At 53.2% G+C, this 22,487-nt stretch overlaps 2 protein-coding genes and 1 long non-coding RNA gene across 8 annotated transcripts; 1 reads left to right on the top strand and 2 right to left on the bottom strand.

The window, feature by feature from the left end:
- Positions 1-895: 895 nt before the first annotated feature.
- On the bottom strand, positions 896-7,451 carry LOC140897937 (uncharacterized). The gene is made up of 3 exons (XR_012154884.2): positions 6,315-7,451; positions 3,184-3,345; positions 896-2,529 (listed from the first exon to the last, which is right to left on the bottom strand). It is a non-coding gene; the product is annotated as an uncharacterized LOC140897937 (long non-coding RNA).
- Positions 6,178-21,359, top strand: LOC140897927 (L-amino acid oxidase Cdc18). Of its 3 annotated transcripts, XR_012154873.2 has the most exons (4): positions 16,882-17,770; positions 18,461-18,623; positions 19,318-19,359; positions 19,830-21,359. XR_012154873.2 is itself a non-coding variant. In XM_073311226.2 (3 exons), exons 1-3 carry the CDS (start codon positions 6,251-6,253, stop codon positions 20,110-20,112), a joined length of 336 nt encoding a protein of 111 aa, XP_073167327.2. In that variant the 5' UTR covers positions 6,178-6,250; the 3' UTR covers positions 20,113-21,359. The 3 variants fall into 3 exon arrangements, 1 of the variants encoding a protein (XP_073167327.2); XM_073311226.2 differs by lacking the exons at positions 16,882-17,770; positions 18,461-18,623 and adding an exon at positions 6,178-6,261; XR_012154875.2 differs by lacking the exons at positions 18,461-18,623; positions 19,318-19,359.
- On the bottom strand, positions 7,839-16,799 carry LOC140897895 (uncharacterized). Of its 4 annotated transcripts, none has more exons than XM_073311127.2 (5): positions 16,561-16,799; positions 14,622-14,735; positions 11,998-12,069; positions 10,721-10,837; positions 7,839-10,515 (listed from the first exon to the last, which is right to left on the bottom strand). In XM_073311127.2, exons 2-5 carry the CDS (start codon positions 14,653-14,655, stop codon positions 8,225-8,227), a joined length of 2,514 nt encoding a protein of 837 aa, XP_073167228.1. In that variant the 5' UTR covers positions 14,656-14,735; positions 16,561-16,799; the 3' UTR covers positions 7,839-8,224. The 4 variants fall into 4 exon arrangements, with proteins under 4 accessions (XP_073167228.1, XP_073167231.1, XP_073167230.1 ...); XM_073311130.2 differs by having other exon boundaries at positions 11,998-12,066; XM_073311129.2 differs by having other exon boundaries at positions 14,622-14,732.
- Positions 21,360-22,487: the final 1,128 nt, after the last annotated feature.

The following is a 22,487-nucleotide window of genomic DNA, read 5'->3' as shown; positions in this document are numbered from 1 at the left end:
TAGTCCATGGCAGGCTAGCATGGGGTAGATTCACACCCCACCTTACTGTGAACTAAATATTAGTGCCTTCACTAAAATTAAAATGTAGGAAATCCAAAACGGATCAAAGGAAATACTTTTAATCATGTGTGAAAGACTGTGGAATTCATTGCCACAGGAAGTAATTCAGGCCAAAACTTAACAAGAGTCCCATCTCATTATAGATTAAGGGTCAGCATACCCTGCCTGTGAATTACAGCTAAGAGCTTTCATCGCAGTGTCCCTATTCCCATATTACAGAAAGGGAAAGTGACTTATCCAAGGTTATGCAGCAAATCACTGGAAGACCTGGCTCTGTCAGTCCTGAATCATATCTACTGGACAGTGATGTTTTCATGAAGGTTCTTAACTCTTCCCTGGCTACACAGACAAAATTATGCACCAGGGCTCACTGACTTAATGGGCTTAAACTACAGAACTTGCTGAAAATTGAAATTTTCAGCAGTTGTTTAGCTGGACTTTTTTCCTTGGGGCTTGTCTGGACAGGAAGTTACACCAATTTAACTACATCAGTGTAACTGCCAGTGTGGACACTTATTCTGGTATAAAAAAGTGTCCACACAGGGATTTATACCAATTTAGCTACACTGGTTTAAATTCACACCTTAGCCTATAATGCCATAGCTTCCCAAACAAGGAAATCTTAAATGTCATGTACCCCAGCTGATGCCATGACTACTTCTATCCAAACTCTCCCCAGTCAATGGTAGTGGGGTTACCTCCTGTTGGTAGGAATTGCAGAACAACAGGGGCTGTTGCACCCCAAGAATCTACTTTGCTTGCTAGGAAGCGCGAGAGAGAAATCAAATGACTCAATTTTTTTCCATCAGCTGAACATTTACTAAGGTGCAGTGAATGTGATCATGGTCCAATTTAGTTATGCAAACATAAAACACACATCACTTTCTGTCCAAAAGCATCAGAACAAGAGAAAGGGAATAAATACATTCAGATAAATAGAAAAGTGCAGACTTTTCTGCCAGGCAAGAACCACCAGCCTCCGCTCCTCTTCAGAGCCACCCATCCCAAACTTTCTCTTAGAGAAACCAGAGACTGGGGCTTGCGTCTAAAACAAGCCTTTTTTTAAAAATGTACTCTTAAGATAGTAGGGCAGATCCTCATCTAGTATAGGCTACCAGAGCTACATTAAGCCATGAAAATTTACACCAGCTGATCTGTGCCCCTAGATCTCATTAAATGTGGTTTACTAATAAAGCAATCAATTTATCCTCATACATTTTATTGTTTTAAATTCATCAGCTACTTCTATCGCTGGCCTAATATCAATGGACTAGCATGTTTTATAAATTCCCAAAAATCAGTTACTGACCAAGGAATTTTAACTAGTATTTGATCTGCTATAAACAATTCAGGTTACCAGAAGCAGAGCAGGTATTAGTGGAAATACAGACTAAAATATGTAGTAGCAGTGAAAGTCTGTTACACTGGTAATATGCCAAGGCTGCTTGAACTGACTTACGGTCAGACAAAAAATTATCCAGCCTTCCAATCCAGAATAGTTGAATATTCCACCCCCATGAGCATTTCAGGTGCATCTACATTCCATGCCTGAATGCTAAAAAAACTGAACAGAGCCCCTGATCAAATAGAGATTAACGGCCACTGCTTTATTTCTAGGTATCCATCTGTAGGGATCTTTAAGCGAATGTGAAAGTGGTCAACAGAGCTGGAACGTGCACAAATCCCTCGTGTTTGTTATTGATAGGAGACTAAAAGCTTCCTTTATTATAAAAATCTGCAAAAGTTCATGAGAACATAAATAGATTTGTTCCTTTAATGCAGCCCACTGTTTGTTCATTGTGCATCAGGATATTTAGACCGAGGCAGGATTCCAAGAGACCAGATCAGTTGATGTCTATGTGAGAGGAAGAATAATCTACCCAGTGAGGGAATGGTTTTGCTTTGGGGACAATAAGCTTTGTTAGGGAACCCATCAATATCTTGGCAACTAGGGAAAAGGAGAAGCAACTGACTCCGAAGCTCTACAACATAGAGGCTTCTAAGTCTACCAATGGAGAGAATGGAGATTTCAGCATTTTCAAAACCTGCACACATCTTAAAAAAAACCAATTAATTTGTTAAGGTAAGTGCTTTTGCAAAATCACTTTGCATCTTAGCTGCCTCACTCCCATAAAAACTGGTTAACAACTTCTCTAGATCCTTCACAAAAACTCATCCCTAACACACAGATTGAAGAGTCAATAAAGAACTATTATAGCCCAGATCAACGGCCATGGGGGCTGTAGTGAAATGTGGAACAGGGCAGTTAGTTTTGTACCTGACCCGAGGCAAGTCATGAGCACCTTCAAGTCCAGTTGTCTTCACCCAATTCATTTAGCTCCTGGGTGAATCTAGTGATCAGCCCCATCTCTTGCTCTATGTTACGGATCCTCTGCTCCACAGCGCCCAGGCTTTGCACCAGCTCAGCCATCAGCGACCTCATTGCCTCCTGGTTTTTCACAATAGTTTCTAAACAAAAGGAAGAACACCCATATCTAATAGAACACAAGTTTCCCCTTTGCCAAAGAAAATCTAGTAGAATATGTTACTGTTCAGTGAAAAACACACACCCCTTGTAGAGCTCATTGGAAAATGGGCTCCGCCCTCCCTGAAATTTTTGACAAAAGGTCAAGAACCAAACTACTTTGATTTAGAAATGCTGGCAGTGCCTCAAGAGAGCTGTACTTCAGTTTTCTCATATCCCCATTCTCCTCTACGAGTCAAGCTACTTTTCCCAGGATGCACCACAGCACAGGACTCCCATGATGGAAGACTAGTGCCTCGTGGGAAAAAGAAGTTTGGCCAGAGATCCGGACCCACACGGACCATAATCTTCTCAGCTTGACAAGGACTTCTTACCAGTCCTTTTTGCCCCACCACCAATCTTATCTTCTACTTAATTTGAAAGCACCTAGAGGCAGGAATCGTCTTTTTGCTGTTTGTATAGCAACTAGCAAAGGAGGGTCATAATCAGCGCCTCTAGTCTAGGGACTCCTAGACTACAGACAGAGCGAGTGTTCTCACTTTGCTTTCAGCAGACAGGAGTAGCTGCACTTCCTCGCCCTCCTTCCATTAATCTGAACCCCTTTAAACAGCATAAATTCAGTTTTTTGTACAGCTCACCTAGTGCCAACATGCCCATCTCTTGGTTCATGTCTTGCTGGATGGTAGAGGGAGCCTCCAAGGCAAACACCTCCTCCCACTGCCGGGGTGCAGGAGTGGTTGCTGGGATAAGTTCCTCTTGGGGCTTGCTTTTATCATCTTCCTGCTTAGCAGATCTGCAGGCTGCAAGGAAACCCAAGCTGAGACACTCATTAGAGAATCCACAGCAGTCAAAACAAGGCTCCTACAGCAGCCAAAACTATTTTTTTTCAGGGAGCAACCACTACAGAGCAAATCACATACTGAAGAGTATTGTACCTTTGAGTACCCTGGACTCTCACTGACCAGATGCTGAGCTGCTAATTCCTCCTAATTCTCCTGGGCTGAAACAAACTTAGAATACAGAATTTTTTGTGTGTGGAAACAAAATCTATTTAGGAAGACTCCCTCAAGGTCCATTTTAATCAAAAGTGCAACTTACATCACTATATGCTTCTATTACAAACAAACAGAAATGTGTGCAAAGCAAAAACGGGAGACAGGAATAAGGTACTAAACTGCTGCACACCAACCATACTAATCCACAGAGCAGGAACAGCTCTTGTTCCAGAATCTCCACCCCACAGCTCAGAACCAACAGTCCCAGATTGTCTACCTCAGTAGTTCTCAGATTGTGGGTCAGGACCCCCTTTTAATGGGGTCACCAGAGCTGATTTAGGCTTGCTGGGGCACAGGGTCGAAGCCCAGTCCCCACCACTAGGGTTACCAATTTTGGTTGGATATATTCCTGGAGATGTCATCACATGACAATCTCTAATTAAAGATTTATCTTTAATTCCGGGAGACTCCAGGCTACTCCTGGTGGTTTGGCAACCCTATCCACTGCCCAGGGCCAAAGCAGAAGCTGCCCTAGGCCGAGGGGCTCAGCTTATAGGCACCCTGGGGCTGAACCTCTGGGACTTTGTCCCCTCCCACACGGCAGCAGAGCTTGGGTGGGCTCAGGCTTCAGTCCCCTCTCCTGGGGGTCACACAGAAATTTTTGTTGTCAGAAGGGGGTTGTGGCGCAGGGAAGTTTGAAAATCCCCAGTCTACTTTCAATATGTTTTTATTTAGTACCTGAAAAATACTGTCATGAAACCCCACCTAAGCTGTAAATCCCTAGGAGCAGAAAGATCAGAATGTTTCTTTACAAAACAATGTTAAAGAACAGAAAAGTCAACCCACTTCTATTCTCCCCCCCCCCAAAAAAAAGAGTAAAAGAAAAAACACACAGAATTAAGATATAGGTGTTTGGTGAAGGGCTGATCCTAACTGCAAAAAAATGAACCAAACATAAATAAAACAAACTAAACCCAAGATGACAATCTATTCAGAATTATACTGACGAGCTGCATAAAGAGAAGCAACACTTACCAAACCACGTTTTCTTTAAAACTCCCCTAGCAATCTAGAGAGCCCTACCCTACTAAACTGCCTCTATCGTGTACTTCACTGTACCCTAATCCCCAGGAGAAACCCTCGAGTTTTCCCCGACCCCCTTTAAGTACCTGGGCCCCGCTCTGCGCCCCCACTCCTCAGCGGTTTCAGCCTGAGCTCACCCAGCCTAGCCAATACGGACGAGCTTGCCCCAATCTTCTCCGGCTGCAGCACCTGGCCGCCTTCAGGCGCCGCCGCTGCAGCTACTGCCGCCGGTCCTTCCTCCTGCAACGCGGCTCGCAGCTCGACTCCCGCCGCCACCGCGCAGCGGGCAATCGCCGCCAGCCGCTCCCCTACCGCGGCCAAGCGACCCCGCCTCTCCCCGCTCATCCTCACTACTACACTCGCTCCCGGCCCACCAGGGCTTTATGTAAAGCAGAGCCGGACGCCACCGAATCAACCTGCTCTCCGCCAGACCTCACCGGAGCAGTTTTCACACAGGTCCGCTCCAACTAACATTCGAAATACCTCCCCCCCGTTAATAGCCTCGTCTAGTCCAGCTTCATCAGTTCTGTTCTCATCCACCTGTTTCCGCCCCAGCCTTGCGGTTTGAGCCCAATATAAGTAGTTTCCTTTTCAGGCAGCTCATCTGCTCACAAACTTCTCTTGCTCTGCTCCCAGAACCAACCTACCTACCTGGGCCCGTTCAGTTTCCCCTTGCCAACCAGCAAACCTACAGGAAATTCAGGTAACCTTATTTGCTGAGTTGCTTCATCTTTATTGAGAGCATTGGTAGGAAAGGAGCGTGAGGTACCCAAAATTAATACCCTAAATTATTCTACCAAATATGCTGTAGGAATTATTCTGGGAGAATACTCTGGCCTGTGGTATAAAAGGAGGTTAGATTAGATTATCCCAATGGTCCCTTCTGGCCAGAGAAACTATGAATCGTATTTATTTGTAGGGGAATACACACAGGTATAGATTTACACATCTCACATCTATACTTGATGTCGTAGGTTGATACCCTATGATGGCATTTTATTCTCATCAAAAATCTGAGTTAACATCAAGTTAAAGTTGCTCCTTCCTGTTTAAAAAAAAAACCTCGGCAGCCAATTAAAACCATAGAGATTTAAAACAATGGCATGGAAGGATGAAAAGAAGAGCAGCTAAATAGTGAAATATCCACATGGCTCAGAGAGTCACTCAAATCAAATATTGCGTATTGCACATTGAAACTAACAAGCCACCTTAACCCTGACTTCGGCAGGAGAAAAATTAACTTTGATCTTAGTAACTCCAAAGAGGAGAAAAGAAAAACAACCTTAACTCTGGCCTCAGAATGTCCAAGAGGAGGAGAAAAAAAATAGAACCTTAACTCAAACGAGTTAAGGATTTGTTTTTCCATATGCAACTTTTCTCATTCTCTAATTGAAATCAAATTAATACTATCATTGATTATTTATATTATTACAGTGCCTGTGAACCTCAGTCACGGACCACGACCCCGCTGTGCCTGGTGCTGTACAAAATAGAGACCAGATAGTCTCTGTCTCAAGGAGTTTACAATCTAAGTATAAAGTCTTGACTTTTTGGGAGACTCCTGCACCCCATCTAAGGCCCATTGTGACTCAAGTTTTTTCAGAACAGAGGACTCCGGACTCTGGGAATGTTGGAAACGTAAGTGCTACTTTATTACAGCTAGTGAAAAGCAAGAAATAAAATTAAAGTACCCTTCTGCCCAAGCTGAATGCACTGATCCCGATCCAGGCAGGCTGCATTTACAGGGGAAAGATATCAGAGTCCATGGCTGATCCTAGGTCCTGTCACCCCAAACAGTAAAGAGCATTACTAAGTTAAAAGGAATGACAAGCAAACAGACAGACAAATGAATCCAGTTCTAAAAGCAAATGTCCCAGCCCCAGGAAATCCCAGGATCTGGGTTTAGTGAGAGGTAAGGAATCCGTTGTTACAGTTACAGGATATTGTAATGTTAACTCCTTCTCTGCTGGCAGCCGCTCTCTCAGACAGGGGACAGGTTCCAGCAGAGTCTCTGTCTTCAATCCCAGTTCTAGTCCCTTGCTGCGAGTGTACCTGTGGGGGTGAGTGTGACAGACAGGGTCTCTGTTGTCCCCACCTGGACAACAGCTGGGCTGTCAGGCCTTTCTGCAGCTTCAGTGGAGGGGATTGGCCTGCATTCTGATGCGGCCTGGACTATTATCTCTTCTGGCTCCCTTCTCAGGTCAGATTTGCCATCTTGAGGAACTGGGGGAGACACCCCCCTTTAGTCCTTCTGCAGCATCATTTGTAGACACAGAGATCGGCACCTGCCGCCCCAGATATTTCTGGCTTCTCACCCGTGCAACGAGTGCTCAGACACTGACTTCCAAAGAGCAAACCTGGACTTGTCCCAAATCCAGCCTCCCTACCTCTCCTCCTTTCACTCCTGACGGTATCTCATGTTGGTAATGGGATCGGAGTCTCACTTGCCTCCCCCGTGGGGGTCTCTGCCTTACTTGCTCAATTGTCAGTGTTGGTGCTGGCGAAAATCCTGGAGCCTCCTGTGAAACGTTCCCTGAATCAGAAATGTGAATGATCACTCGCCTAACGGTACAAATGTGACAGGGTGGGGGGTTATTGGGGAACGGTATAAATGTACCACTCAGGATTTTGGGGAATCATATAGAAGAGGCACTCAGGTTGGGGGGCTGGTTGATGGGGAATGGTATAAATGTGACGCTCAGCTGAGTGTGGAGATGAGATTCTTCCTTCCCACAATGCTCAGTCAGAGGCAGGCTCCCCTTGGCCCTGCTAGCACCCCAGTCGCCTGCACCCCTCATCAACCATCCCCCCCAGTTCCCCAAATACAAGTCCGCACCTCTGCCAGCCCCCCCCAATAAGTTGACCACCTTTCTAATGGCTGGTAACTGGACCCCTGAAGCCCCTCCCCTTTCTCCGTCTCTTCCCCCAAGGCCCCTCCCCTTTCTCCGTCTCTTCCCCCAAGGCCCTGCCCACTTCTTCACCTCTTTCCTTGATGTCCCACACCCCTGCTCCGCCTCTTCCCCCCACCCTTAAAAAAAACGGCCATCAGGGCCTGTCAAATGGCACCCAGACACACAAGCCAAAAGCCAGACTGTCTAGGTGAAAACCGGACTGGTGGAAACCCTACCCCCCAAATGCACAATGCAGCCCCCTCCCAGCACCTGGTCCTCACCTCCTCCTTTGTGCTCCAGGTGCTTAATTCACCCCCCATCCCCTGCAAATTCTCACCCCCCACGCCTCCCTGCTACTCAAGTGACCTCCTCCCCTCTGGCTCTGGTTCCCATCCCCCTCAGGCATGGGATCCGGGGGTGAGCCTGGTGCTCTCTGGGGTGACACATCCTCAGGCCAGGGGCGGCCATGGGACAGGGAGTGGGTGGGTGCGCGCGTGGCGGGAGACCACCTCTCGTTGGTCAGGCTGTCTCCCTGCCCTGTGGGGTGGCTGGGTTAGCGCCCAACAGCTGCCAGGAGCACCCACTGTCTGTCCCCTTCCTGGGGGCCTGCCAGTCTAGAGAGGAGGGCCTGCTGTCCGTCCCCCGTTTTGGGAAGGGGGCGGGGAGCCACTGGCCCCGGTAAACAGCTCCGGAGAAGGACGGGAGGCTGGTTAGGAAGTGGGCGGCAGCTGGGGCCAGGCCTCCTGGGGCAGGGCGGAAGTCCAGCCTGAGCTGCCATCCCCCAGCCGCCATGGGGCGGGAGCCACGTCTGGGGCAGGGAAGGCTTTCATGCCCCACCCCCGCAGCCCCCCGGCAGCGTGGGGGAAGGGCACGGATGCTGCTGTGGCATCCTCCGCCCAGGCCGGGGGCTGGCTGCTCCTTCTCTCCCCTTCCCCCCACCAGGTTGGCAGGAGGGAGAGGGCAGCCTCGGCACCGGCGGCGGCGGCTGGGCCTCTCTGTGGTTTGGTCGGGACAGTGGGGGCGGAGCCTTTCTCCGCCTCAGCCACGCCCCCTCCCTTAAAGGGCCGGTGTTGGGCGGCGGTGGCGTGGGCACGCTGGTGGCGGTTGCGGTGGGAGCTGCGGCTGAAGGCCTTGCCGCAGTCGGGGCACTTGTACGGCTTCTCGCCGGTGTGGACACGCTGGTGCCGCTCCAGGTGGGAGATGAAGCCGAAGCTCTTGCCGCAGACACCACAGGGGTAGGGCTTTTCGCCCCGGTGGGCCCGCTGGTGGGCCAGCAGCTGGGCCCCTGCCGCGAACCGCTTCCCGCAGTCCTTGCAGCGGTGGGGCCGGCCGCCGGAGTGGACCCTCTGGTGCTGGGCCAGGGTGGAGCTGACGGCAAAGGCCTTGCCGCACTCCTCGCATTTGTAGGGCCGCTCGCCGGTGTGGACCCGCCGGTGCCGCTCCAGGTGGGAGCTGACGCTGAAGCCCTTCCCGCAGTCCCCGCACTCGTAGGGCCGCTCGCCTGTGTGGACCCGCCGGTGCCGCTCCAGGTGGGAGCTCCAGGCGAAGCCCTTCCCGCAGTCCCCGCACTGGAAGGGCTTCCCGGCGGCGTGGGACTTCTGGTGCTTGGCCAGCGCCGCCGGCTCGCCATAGCCTTTCCCACACTCAGGGCAGCGGTGTGGCTTGTCGCCAGCGTGGACGCGCCGGTGCCGGTCGAGGTGGGAGCTGACACTGAAAGCCTTCCCGCAGTCCCCGCAGCGGTACGGCCGCTCCCCGGTGTGGATGCGCCGGTGCTTGATGAGGGCCGAGCACCAGCCGAAGCGTTTGCCACACTCGCCGCACTGGAAGGGCCGCTCGCCGGTGTGAATCCGCTGGTGCTTCACCAGCGAGGAGCTCTGTCCGAAGCCCTTCCCGCACTCGGGGCACTTGTGGGGCTTATTTGCGCAGCCCAAAGGCGCCGGGGGGGGCTCCGGCACGGGGACCGGGGGCGGCACGCGCCGGCGCCCGCAGTCGGCGCACTTGGTGGGATCCCTCCCGCTGCCGGCGGGCGCGGCCTGGAGCTGGGCCACGGTGGCGGCACCGAGGTGGTAGCTCTTCCCGCAGTCGGCGCATTTCCGCGGCTTCTCCCCGGTGTGGACACGCCGGTGCCGGTAGAGGTGGGAGCTGCGGCTGAAGCTCTTCCCGCAGTCGTCGCACTGGAAGGGCCGCTCCCCGGTGTGGACCCGCCGGTGCCGCTCCAGGTGGGAGGTGAAGCTGAAGGCTTTGCCGCACTCGGGGCACTGGAAAGGCTTCTCCCCCCGGTGCTTCCGCTGGTGGGCCAGGAGGGCAGCGCCCAGCCCGAAAGCTTTGCCGCAGTCCTGGCACCGGTGAGGCTTGTCGGCGGCGTGGACCCGGCGGTGCTGGGTCAGGGTGGAGCTGACGGTGAAGCGCTTGCCGCACTCCTCGCATTTGTAGGGCCGCTCGCCGGTGTGGACCCGCCGGTGCCGCTCCAGGTGGGAGCTGACGCTGAAGCCCTTCCCGCAGTCCTCGCACTCGTAGGGCCGCTCGCCGGTGTGGACCCGCCGGTGCCGCTCCAGGTGGGAGCTCCAGTTGAAGCCCTTCCCGCAGTCCCCGCACTGGAAGGGCTTCCCGGCGGCGTGGGACTTCTGGTGCCTGGCCAGCGCCGCCGGCTCGCTGAAGCTCTTCTCGCACTCGGGGCACTTGTGGGGCTTGTCTGTGGCATGGAGGCGCTGGTGCCGGATCAGGTTGGACCGCTGGCTGAAGGTCTTCCCGCACTCGGCGCAGCGAAATGCCTTGTCCACCCCTGCGGGTGCCGGCAGCTGCTTGGGGACTACCGTCTGGCCTGCAGGTTTGTCCTGATTCTTCCCCTCCAAGTTCTGGAGCTTCCCATCCGGCCCCGGGCTGGGATTCTCCACCTCCTCTTTGTCCGGGGATGTCCCCTGCGGCTCTGTTTTCCCAGGAGATCCTGGTGGCTCCTCCTCCTCTTCCTCTTCCTCCTCCTCTTCGCTCGCTGACCCTTCGCCTACAGGGAAAGAGAATCCAGATGTGAGTCACGAGGGAGGAGGATCTCCCCACTGCAGAACCTAGAGAAACTGAGTGAGATCAGGGCCCCGTTGTGCCCGGTGTCGCACAGACACACAGTGAGAGACTGTCCCTGCCCCCAAAAGCTCACAGTCTAAATATTTCACTCGTATGTGGTTTTTCTCCTTGGCTTTACTCCTGTTCACCTGGGCTGCTACTTCTCGGGATCTCCCCGTCCTCAGAGGCCTGGAGATCTGGGACCCATGGTTCTTCCCCTCGTTCCATCCAGGAGAGCAGGTCAGGTTTAGAAATCGGAAATCCCGCTGGCAGGAGGAGAGAAGAGGACAGATTAAGTTTTGATGGGATACTAATCAGGCTGGGTTGATTGTTTTACAGCAGTACATAAAGGCTCTAACTGAGATCAGGGCCCCATTGTGCCGGGCGCTGCACAGACAAACAGCGGGAGACAGTCCCTGCCCCAGCTGGGATCAGGGCCCCATCGTGCCAGGCACTGCACAGAGACACAGTGAGAAACATGGATTGATTCCAGCACATGGTCCATGATTAGAAGGGGATTGGACCATCTCCACGACATGCATTTGACACCTTGACCTAGGTAGACGGATCAGAAAGATACAAAGGGAAAATGATACAAATCCAGTATCTTTTCCCTAACTCCCTTTCAAAGCCCAAGGCAGCAGATGATCATTGTGGGCCCAAATCCTGTGGGATCTGGACACAGGAATCCGTCAGGATTTTTTGGAAATTCCAGGCTGAATTATTCAGCTGGGTGAATGCCTTCCCCATGGAAGCCCCTCAGCCAATAGATCAAGTACAAAATCCCGTTGGCTTGAAGTAGCAAGAGCCACTCGTCATTCCATTACTGGGACAACCAGAACCTGACATCCCTTAAAGGGCAGAGGGCGGCTGGGTGAATACAGATATTTTGGTTCACCGGCTGTTCCAAAGAAATTGAGGGGGGAAACATAGTCTCGGGTCGAACCAAAAATTATTTACTTTTTTTTTTTTAATTTTGGGGAAACCAAAACGGTAAAAACCCATTCATTTGGGGTCGAACGCAACATTTCCTTTTGACCAAATGCCAACCCTTGGGTTTGGATTTTGACCGTTCTGGAACGATTTTGCTGGCTCATTTTGTTTACTTAAGGAAAAGGAGACGTTTGAAACAAAATGTCCTCTCGAAGCGGAAAATTGAACAGTTTTGTTTGGGAAAAAGTCAAAACGCTTCAATTTTCCAGAATTTTTTTTATTTTTTTTTCGGCCGCAACAAGCACCAATTCTCACAATGCTTCGGGGTCGCTGTAGTTTTCCTCCACAAAAAAGTTAATCTGAGACATTTAATCCAGCTCTGCTCAGGGCTTTCAGGCCTCCTGGAGAGGTGGCTCAAATTGGGGCCTCCACCCTCCTAAGTCACTAACGACTTTTGCAAATCTCTCGTCGCCTCTGACTTGCAGGGACTTACCCGACACCAGCTCCCTGCGGTGGGATTCGGCCATCGCGGTGATCCGTGGCATGCTGATGGCCATCTCTTCTGCTAACAAGAAACGGATGAGACGGCGATTAGACGCACTGCAGGCCAGGGTGGTCTTGCCTGGGACAACCACCAGCCCAGCTCCCCCTCCCTTAGCAAAAGCAGCGCAAGGCGAAATAAGATCGATCAACAGTGCAGGGTCTGCTGCATGACCACTGACTTTCCATGGACTTCAGATCTCTCTTACGTGGCTCCTTATTGCCACAGCATCTGAGCTCCTTTCAGTCTCTAGTTAGGCTTTGGGAGAATTCAATTTTTATTTTGGTATCATTTTGATGGAGAACACCCAGGTTTATTTTTAAGCATTTTTAAAAATTATCACCAATTTCAGTGCCCACGGTTGTGGGAAATTATAGGGGGTGACCCCCGATAATAATTCTCTAATGACAGTAGACATTGCGATTCAGAAAGTTAAAGTTTTATAATGGTTAACACACAAATGGTCAACCTCACATCAGATCTTGCTCTAGGAATTATTTCGGGGAGTTCTCTGGCTTGTATTAGACAAGAAGTCAGACGAAATGTTTATAGTGGTCTCGTCTGGCCTAGGAATCTACCAAGTAAATTGCCTTAAATCAAACTCTACTAAGTTCTCCAGCAGCATTTTCCTTGCTTTGTCCAGCCGCGAATTTTGATGATTATCACTGGAAATCCTCTGTTTGCCAGACGCTGGGAATGGGTGACAGGGGATGGATCATTTGATGATGACCTGTTCTGTTCATTCCCTCTGGGGCACCTGGCATTGGCCACTGGGGGAAGACAGGACACTGGGCTAGATGGACCTTCGCAGATCAGGACACTGGGCTAGATGACCCAGTAGGGCCGTTCTTATGTTCTTATGAAATAGATTTTCCTTGCTTTGTGCATGTGCGATGAAATTGATGTTTTCCGACATAGACAGGATTTGACTGCTGTCGGTGAATAACATATTGTCCTCTATATCGGTAGGGCCCTGCCAAATTCATGGCCCATTTGCGTAAATTTCACGGCCATAACATTTTAAAAATCTTGCACGTCACGGTTTCAGATATTTAAATCTTAAATTTCACGGTGCTGTAACCAAACATGACTAGGTAGTTAAAAACGGCAAAATAGAAACACTCAAAGCCCTTCAGGTTCAGCGTTTCTCAAACTGGGGGTCCCGACCCAAAAGGCGGTCGCAAATCTATTGTAGGGGGGTCACGGTATTGCCACCCTTCCTTCTGTGCTGCTGTCAGAGCTGGGGGGCCGGAGAGCAGCAGCTGTTGGCTGGGTGCTCAGCTCTGAAGGCAGCGTTGCAGTCAGCAGCAGCACAGAAGGAAGGGTGGCAATACCGTGACCCCCCCCCCCACAATAGCCTTTTGGGTGGGGACCCCCAGTTTGAGAAACGTTGTGTACTTTTGTATACTTTTACCCAACAGTATAGAGTAAAAGCACACAGAAGTCCAGATTTCATGGTCCGTGACATATTTTTCATGGCTGTGAATCTGGTGGGCCCTAAATATAGGGCAGAGCTGTTATCCCCGTGTTACAGCCCAGAACCTGAGGTCCAGAAACACTAAGGGTGTGTCTACACTGCAAGCAGCAGTCCGTGGCAGTGAGTCCCAGAGCCCATGCTGACAGACTTCACTCCGGCACTGAAAATAGCCATGTAGACGTTCAGGTCGGAGCTTCGGCTCTGAAGCTTAGGGACGGGGGCGGGCTGTCGTTGGCCATGTAGATGTTCCCTAAGTGACTTCCCAAGATCACACACACACAGTCCATGGCAGAGCAGGGAATCAAAGGCTGGTTTCCCCCACCCAACGCAAAGACCCTCACCACTGCACCAGGCTTGCTCAAACAGCAAGAGCTCACGGCATATCCACATCACACTGTCAATCTGGATCCTGGCTTCTGAACATGGTGTTTCCAAGTCAGCGCTTGAGTGTCTGCACTGCATTGTAAATCTGGGCTTACAATTGCTAGCCTCGGGTCTCAGAGCCAGGGCAACACGTCCACACTGCGCTCAGGTCTGCGGCTTGAGCTGTGTCCACACTGCAAAATGACAGGGCTTGGACTCAGGCCACCCTTCTAAGTAGGGTCCTCGGTCCTGCGTGCTCACCGACCTGAGTCAGAATGATTTGTGTGCAGACAGAAGAGGGGCTTGGGCTGAAACCAGAGTCAAAGCCCAGGCTTAATGCGCAGTGTAGACGCACCCTAAAAGAACTCTGCAGGGGAAAGATCTCTGGCTTGGATTCTCCAGGTGCAGAGACCAGGGGAAATCTGTAAGGAGGCAGGGCTGGGGAAAACTGAGCGGATACTTGCTAGCCAGAGGTGCAAACCTGCTAGCCACTGTGAAGCACAAGTACCTACAGCCCTTCTGCCCCCACTGAAGTCTCTGGGGAGGTTAGGAACTTGGCTGTTTCTGAATGTCCCTCAGGGAGAAGAGGGGTGTGTTGTGTGGAAAACGGTCTCTCTCTCTCTCTGTCTCTCATGGGATCTCTAGGGGCTGATCTTCTCCCTGCAGAAATCCAAGGCGCTCACGTTTCTTCAGGCCTATTAGACAAACCACTAAGCGAGGGAGAGTGAATCCTTACCCAGAGATATCAGCGTCTCATAATTCTCCTGCATGGCGTCCCTGCGGAGGGCTCTCCGCCAGCCCGCTGCACCCTGCAGAGAGGCGCCGACTCCTCATGGAAAGCTACCAGCTCCTGGGGGAAAAAAGAAGCACCCCCCACTCAGTACCAGCTGCTCCCTGGAAAATCCCACCAGCTCAGGGTGGCAGGCTGGCTGCTTTGCTCTGGAATCTGGTGGCGGTTCCTGAAATCAGCAATTCCCCTGTTTTGGGGGGGACTAGGGCTCCGTCCCAACTCGAGCTGGGTGGGCACCAGAATTTCTGTTTCAAGGGAAATCCTGGGATTTTGAAATTTGGCTTTCATTCCGCAAGGAGAAAAATGTCCCCATGTCCTGTTTAAAAAAAAAACAAAACAAAAATCGCCTTCTGTCGGGGCAACCAAAATGTCTTATTTCAATAAAACTGAAATGTTTCATTTTGATTTGGGCTTTTTTAAATGGTATGTTCTATTGTTCTTTATAATAGAACAGAAAACCAAATAAACGTGGGAAAAAAACAGTCCTTCCGAAATGAAATTTCTGCAGAAACCAACAAGTTCCCGCAGAATGTTTTGATGTCGAAGAAATGGCATTTTCCAGTGGGAAAATGTTCTCTTGGAAATTTTTTTGGAACTACTCTGTTCCCATCCTCCCATTCTGGGATGTCTAACCCAGGAGAACACGAGGTGGGGTTTCTGTCTCCCTCTAGTGGCTGCACCGTGCAACAGCCAGTGCCTCAGTGTACCCAAGGCTAACACCACTTAAGTTTTTTGTCTCCATCTAGTGGCTGCACGGTGCAACAGCCAATGCCTCAAACCGTATATATTGCAGGCTAACAACAGGTGATTTTGCCCCATCCCCGTAACTGGCTTCACCCTGTCGGCCACAGATTATGAGCTACGGAAGCTGGGTCTTTAGGTTTATGCCATCAGATCCAGCTGTCCAGACTTCAATCTTTGTAATACTATATGCGCATTTTTATACAGTGTGGAAGGATGACCGACATAAGCCGGTGGTTGGGACGGGATCTAACCCCGAATCCTTCAGGACTTGCACTAACCCCTGGCTAAGAGGGTTAGGGAGGCACCTGTGTCCACCATTGTCTGGTAGGCCAGTGGTTCTCAGCCGGTGGTCCGCAGATCCCTGGGGCTCCACAGACTATGTCTAAGGGGTCCGCGAAAGGTTGTCGTTACCATAGGCCACTGGTTCTCAACCTGTGCTCTGCAGACCCCCAGGGGTCTGCAGACTACGCCCAAGATTTCCAAAGGGATCCACACCTGCATCTGAAACTTTTTAGGGGGTCCGCAAATGAGGAAAAGGGTCGAGCACCCAGTGCGCTAGGTGGTTTTCTGGAGCGGCTGGTGGCACCATAAAGGCCCCTGCTCCGGTTCAGCCTGGCAATTCCTTGTCTGTTCCTTGCTGGACGTTTTTAAGACCCCAACGCCGGGTCTCTTTCTTCCAGCGCAGACCCGGCCCCTCCCAGCAGGACGAAACCCACCGGGGACCCCGTGCCAAGGAACAGTGTCTCCGAGGCAAACGCTAGAAAAGGGCCGAATCAAAGGGGCGGTTCTGGGGGATTTTCCCTGGCACTGTCCCCCACAAAGCCATCCTCCCCCCCCCCCCACAATCCCCTAGATTGGGCTGGGGGCAGGAACTGGCTTTTCCTCTCTCAGCTCTTCAGCTTGTCCCCAGGAAAGTCAGTCTGTCCAGGGTGATGCCAATGGACCGGGGCAGATTTGGAGGGGGCTGGGAGTATCTTGCCCCCCTTCTGACTCCGCCCCCCCTTTTTTTTCCTGCCTCCCCCACGCTTTTCTGTCTCCTTCCCCCTCTGCCTGGGAGACTTGGGCTCTGATTCCCGGGCGGGTTTGCTGCCCCCAGCCCCAGCGCTTCCCCCCCCCGACCGCCCCCAGGTCTCCCCATCACCTGCAGGCTCCGGCTCAGGGGCTGGTGCGGGCAGAGCCCGGAGAAAGCCCCCCCACCCCCGGGCTGGGCGCGGAGGGGGCTTGGAGGCAGGGCTCCCCCCACCCCGGCCAGCAGCGGCTCAACCCCCGGCTGGCTCCCGGAACTGCAGCTGCATCCGTCTCGCCCAGGAAACTCAACCCCCGGAGGTAGCAGCGAGTGCAAGGAAGAAACGCAGCAGCGAGTGCAATAAGCAGGGCCCTCTAGTGGGGACAGCCAAGGGGGGGGGGGACACCCCCCTTCCCCCCCATCCCCAGGCTCCCCAACCCCGGGGACAGAGCCGCGAGCCAGGCAGGAGCCCAGTCCCTGGAGGAGCTTTCCCCACAGGACGTGATCCTTGGGGAACCACGAGCCTTTCGGTTCCCGGCGGCCCCAGGGCCATCCTGCAAGGGTTGGGCCCCCCCTACACCCCAGCCTCCCCCCGGGGCCAGGGCCCCGTCGGTCGGGGTCCCCTTGGAGGTGGAGAGCGATCAGGGGGAACAGGGCAGCCGCTCCCCCTGGGGTCCCGGGCCGAAGGGCGAGCCGAGGGCTGCGCCGGGCCGGCCAATCGTGGGGGGCTGTGAGCAGGTTTCAGGGGGGCCGCCAAGCAGGGCCGGCATTAGACTCGCTGGGGCCCAGGGCAGGAAGCCGAAACCCCACCGCCTGGGGCCAGTGCCGGGTTCACAATGGCGCCACGGAGCCGGGCCCATGCTCAGAAGGGGCCCCGGCCTGCTCTGCTTGCACTGCGCCCCGAGAACCCGACAACCCGCTGGCTCCCCGCCTGCCCCCCGCTTGCTCCTCTCGGCCGGCCCGCCAAGGGCTCCGCTCCCTGGCCCCACCCGCCGGCTCCTCTCTGCCCCCTGGCCGGACCCCAGTGCACCTCCGGCTCCGGGCAGTCTCTGCTTCCCGCCACCTGTGGAGCCCCCCGCCCCCCCGTCTCCCCAATGCTGAGCCACCTGGGACTGGTGCAGAAGCCTGGCCAGCCTCGGGCAGTTTGGGGGGGAGCAGTGAGGGGGGCTTGGCTGGGCCCCTCCAGGCAAGTGGGTCCTGAGGGAGCCCGGCCGGGGCAAGCCCTGGCCTGGCTGTTCTCACCACTCCCGAGGGGCCGCAGCGATTCCCGGCCCGGGAACCAGACTAGCCCTGGCCACGCTGCCGGCTGAGGCCGACGGACACAGTCGCCTCCCCAGCAGGGCGGGTGAGTGCGGCCGGGAGGCAGGGGGTGGGGACGTGGGGCTTGGGGGAGACTGGAGGGGGTGCTGGGCTGTGAGGGGGCGGGGAAGATCTGTGTGTGTCGGGGCACTAGGGAGTGGGGGTTCTGTGTGGGGTGCTGGGCAGTTGCGGTGAGGCCCGTGTGGGCAGGGGGGCGCTGGGCAGGGGTGGTGGTGTGCAGGGTGCTGTGCATTTGTGGGAGGGTGTGAGGGGGGTGCTGGGCATATTGGGTCAGGGGGAGGCCTCTGGCCATAGGGAGTCTGGGGTGGGGTATTGCGGGGGCGGGGGGCACAGCATGGGCCCACCTCCAAGGGCAAGGGGCACACTGGCAGCACAGGGCCGGGCAGGCCACTCTGCATCTGGCAACTGCCAGTTTGCCCTCGCGCTGGGCGGGGCTGGGCGGAGCGGGGACGCCCTCGCCATGCCATGCCCCATTGCTCCCGGCCGGCCCCTCGTTCCGGGGACCGACCTCTCTGCACCAGCTCCATTGCCCCCAGGGGTGCCCATATTTGGCGCCGGGCCCACAAAAGGTGAATCTGGCCCTGCCACAGGGCTGAAGCCTGGGGCCCTGAGCCCCGCCACCCGGGCTGAAGCCGAAGCCGAGGGGAACAGGTTGAGAACCCCTGCGTTGGAAAGCTGTAAAAACACCCAGGTTTTTTTTAACCTTTCCTTCTAGGTCAGGTTTTCTAAACCTCTGATCCTGTTTGTTGCTCTCGTCTGGATCCTCTCCAATTTCCCCACATCTTTCTTAAAGCACGGTGCCCAGAACTGGACACCGGATTCCAGCTGAGGCCTCCCCAATGTGGAGTAGAGCGGGACAACGACCTCCCGTGTCTTACGTACGACAGTCCTGTTAATACACCCCAGAACGATATTAGCCTTCCTCACAGCTGCCGTCACACTGTTGGCTCATATGCAATGTGCGATCCACTAGAAATCCCAGGCCCTTGTCAGCCGTCCGGCTGCCTAGCCAGTTAGTACCCACTTTGTAGCGGTGCATTTGATTTTTCCTTCCTAAGCATTTTGCCCTTGTCTTTATTGAATTTCATCTTGCTGATTTCAGGCCAATTCTCTCATTTGTCAAGGTCCTGTATTTTAAAACAGGTTTAAAACAAACAAAAGGAAGTATTTCTTTATACAATGCACAGTCAATCTGTGGAACTCTTTGCCAGAGGACGTTGTGAAGGCCAAGATTATAACAGGGTTAGAAAAAGAACTAGATAAGGTTATGGAGGATAGGTCCGTTGATGGCCTCTGTTTGCCATAAACTGGGAATGGACAACAGGGGAAGGATCACTTGATGTGTCCCTGTTCTGTTTATTCCCTCTGAAGCAGGAAGACAGGACACCGGGCTAGATGGACCTTTGGTCTGACCCAGTGTGGCCGTTCTTATGTTAATATAATATAATATAATTATAATTTTATAATTTAATTTAATTAATCATATAAATGAACAGAATGTTTTTATTGGCCTGAAACAATTTTTCCATTTGACAGGAAATGTTGAAATTTTTTTGGTTGTTTTCATTTCAGAACAGCAACAAATTTCAAACTCACGGCATTTCCCCTGAAACGGTAAATTGGATTCCCACCCAGCTTTATTCATCAGCCAGCCCCTTCTATTGCATTATGCACTGCAGCCACTAGGGGGTGCCGCTTTCACATGTAGTCACCAGTGAATCACAGAGATGAAGGAATTTGGGAAGAAATTGGGATGGAAATCTCCCCCTCCAGCCACCACCCAAGTTGGGCTCTGGGTTTGGGTCAGTTCTGATGATCTCTGATCAGCATATGAGAGATTCTTTTTCTAAGAAATCCCACAGCGTGCTTGAACCTACGATCATTAGCAATGCGGCACCGACCTCTGCCACTCCAGCTAAAGGCTGGGCTCCATTAGGTGGTAGTAGTAGTAGGCTGTTATCCTGTATGTGTAGCCATCACTAGCGGAGAGGCATGCAGCATAAGTGTGTTTTTGACAATGTCTTACACTGGAAATTCTGTCTGGTGAACCCACCCACCCCCATTTCTCCCTCCTCTACCTACAGAATCGTTCGGAAGTATGTCAGAAAACTTGTCCTGGCATTGAACCATTACTCCGACAGGAATGGCGAGGCCTGGTACCTGGTGAATAACATCCGGGAAAGGGTCAGCGAAGTGGAGAGGAACCCGGACGTTCTGGCCTATCCTGTGCGACTCTCCAAGCGAGGGAAATCATCCGTGGAGCTGTTCTACGAGGCTCTGAGAGATGCGAGGCCTTCGTCCCATTATACAACACAGTGCTGCCCCATTCTCCGGGTCTCTGACGTACCCCCTTTTCCTGCTATCTGAGCACCCCCGGGAGGTCGGGCGTGCCATTATCCAGAAGGGAAACACAGAGAGGCTTAAGTGACTTGCCCAAGGTCATCTGTGGTGGAGCAGGAATTGAACCCACATTCCCCAAATGTAACAGGGGTGTTTCCAATGGGGTTCTGCTGGGGTTGGTTCTTGGGCTGCTCTAATGACTTTTATCAATGAGCTGGAAGAAAACATAAAATCATCATGGATCAGGATTACAAATGACACAAACAGTGGGGGTGTGGTAAATAATGAAGTGGACCGGTCACTGATACGGAGCGATTTGGTAGACTGGGCCCAAGCAAACAATGTATATTTTAATACAGCAAAATGTAAACATCTAGAAACAGGGGTGCAGGCCGTGCTTACAGGATGGGGGACTCGAACCTGGGAAGCAGGTCGTGGTGGATAACCCGTTGAACACAAGCTCCTGGTGCGACCCAGTGGCCAAAAGGGGTAATGCGAACCTAGGCTGCGTAAACAAAGAAATCTTAGTAGGGTTATCGCTCCGGCTCTGGGAGGGGAGTGGGATCTACTGGTTGGAGCAGGGGGCAGGGCTGGGAGCCAGGACTCCTCGGCTCTGTATCTAGCTGTGGGCGGGGAGTGGAGTCTAGTGGGTTAGAGTGGGGGTGGGGTAGGAGGCAGGACTCCTGGGTCATATTCCCAAAGCTGTCATCCAATTAACATCTCAGTTTCCCCATCCTGAGCCCTTTCCTCCCTGGTAAGGCTGCACCGTGCTAATTGGCTTAATGAGCATTTGTAAAACTATGGGCGATCCCGAGACTGAAAGGTTCCGTAGCAGCGCAAGGGGTTATTATTAATCAGCATAATTGCTTCCTGAACCGCATGAGCGTCTGGGGCGTGGGACACCTGGCAGCCCGGGACGCGAAGCCAGGATGGACGTGCAGTCCCGAGCACGCAGGGCCGTCCCGGTCTGTCGGGCCCATCTTTCCGGTTCCTTTACGGAAGATGGCGCTGGGCGGGGAAGGGGGGACTGAAGAGAATAAAAACCACCAGATGCTCAAGTGGGAACGAGTCCAGATGGCCCCAGGCCTGTTATTGTTAGAAGGAGGCTTGGGGTAATTTATGTACCTTCCGTGTTTAGGGTCCAGTGCATGGATAGTCCATTATTTTTTGTCAAGGTCCAAATGTTTTGGTCAAGGTCCAGGCAAGAGCCAGGCTCCAGGGAAAATAATACAAAAAATAACAATAAAAATGGTAGTAAGACGAAATAAAAACATTTTGCCGCCCGTTCTAAAGCATCTTGACAGGTCTGGATTTGGCCCACGGTCCTCCTGCTGGTCTAGTGATATGTGTGTTATGGTAGCACTTGGACTGGGCTATGCGTGGGGAGTGGGGTCTAGTGGTTGGGGGGCTGGGAGTCAGGACTCGGGGTTCTATCCTCAGGGCACTCCACGGACCCTGACCAAGATCGGGGTTGCTGCTGGGCTGGGCATTGCATGGACCCCGACCGAGATGGGGGCCCCCGTTGGGCTCAGCACTGCCCTGACCCCGACCGAGATGGGGGCCCCCGTTGGGCTCAGCACTGCCCGGACCCCGACCGAGATGGGGGCCCCCGTTGGGCTCAGCACTGCCCGGACCCCGACTGAGATCGGGGCCCCCGTTGGGCTCAGCACTGCCCTGACCCCGACTGAGATCGGGGCCCCCGTTGGGCTCAGCACTGCCCGGACCCCGACTGAGATCGGGGCCCCCGTTGGGCTCAGCACTGCCCGGACCCCGACTGAGATCGGGGCCCCCGTTGGGCTCAGCACTGCCCGGACCCCGACTGAGATCGGGGCCCCCGTTGGGCTCAGCACTGCCCGGACCCCGACTGAGATCGGGGCCCCCGTTGGGCCAGGCACTGCACTGACCCCAACCGAGATTGGGGTCCCTATTGGGCCAAGTGCTACACAGACCCCGTCCGAGATTGGGGTCCCCATTGGGCCAAGTGCTACACAGACCTTGGCTGAAATCAGCAGCCCCCAAACCTTTTGTTTTCATCACACACAAAACCAAACAAATTTATCCCTCCCCCCAAAAAACCAACAACAACAAAACCCACAACTTTTCAGCCAAAACAAATATTTTGTTTTCAATTGCCGGAAAGCTGAACAACGGTTGCCATTTGGGTTTGCAATTTTGACGTTTCGATGAAATCCGGCATTTCCCTCCTGTGTGTCAAACTGCCCCCCCTTTCTCCCCACCCCCGTTTTCAACCTGCTCTTCAGCAGCCATGACCCTGCTCTCAGGTATGACCTGGCATTGCTCGTACGACTCCCGTCCTGATGGCAAACGGGCAAGCCAGGGGAAGGCTGTGCCCCCCTTCTGGAGCGGGGAGCTAGCCAGAGGGCCTTGGTCTCAGGGCGGGG

The sequence above is a fragment of the Lepidochelys kempii genome, chromosome 14 (genome assembly GCF_965140285.1).
Source record: "Lepidochelys kempii isolate rLepKem1 chromosome 14, rLepKem1.hap1, whole genome shotgun sequence".
Classification (NCBI taxonomy): domain Eukaryota; kingdom Metazoa; phylum Chordata; order Testudines; family Cheloniidae; genus Lepidochelys; species Lepidochelys kempii.
This window is presented reverse-complemented; position numbering and strand designations above follow the sequence as displayed.

Excerpts from the sequence above, each read along its gene's own strand:
- LOC140897927 (XM_073311226.2), top strand. Across the intron at positions 19,360-19,829 it reads ACGGCATTTCCCCTGAAACG|AATCGTTCGGAAGTATGTCA; the intron begins GTAAATTGGATT and ends CTCTACCTACAG.
- LOC140897895 (XM_073311127.2), bottom strand. The coding sequence starts at position 14,655 with ATGCAGGAGAATTATGAGACGCTGATATCTCTGG. Across the intron at positions 12,070-14,621 it reads TGAGACGCTGATATCTCTGG|CAGAAGAGATGGCCATCAGC; the intron begins GTAAGGATTCAC and ends GTTTCTTGTTAG. Across the intron at positions 10,516-10,720 it reads CCCGAGAAGTAGCAGCCCAG|GCGAAGGGTCAGCGAGCGAA; the intron begins GTGAACAGGAGT and ends CTTTCCCTGTAG.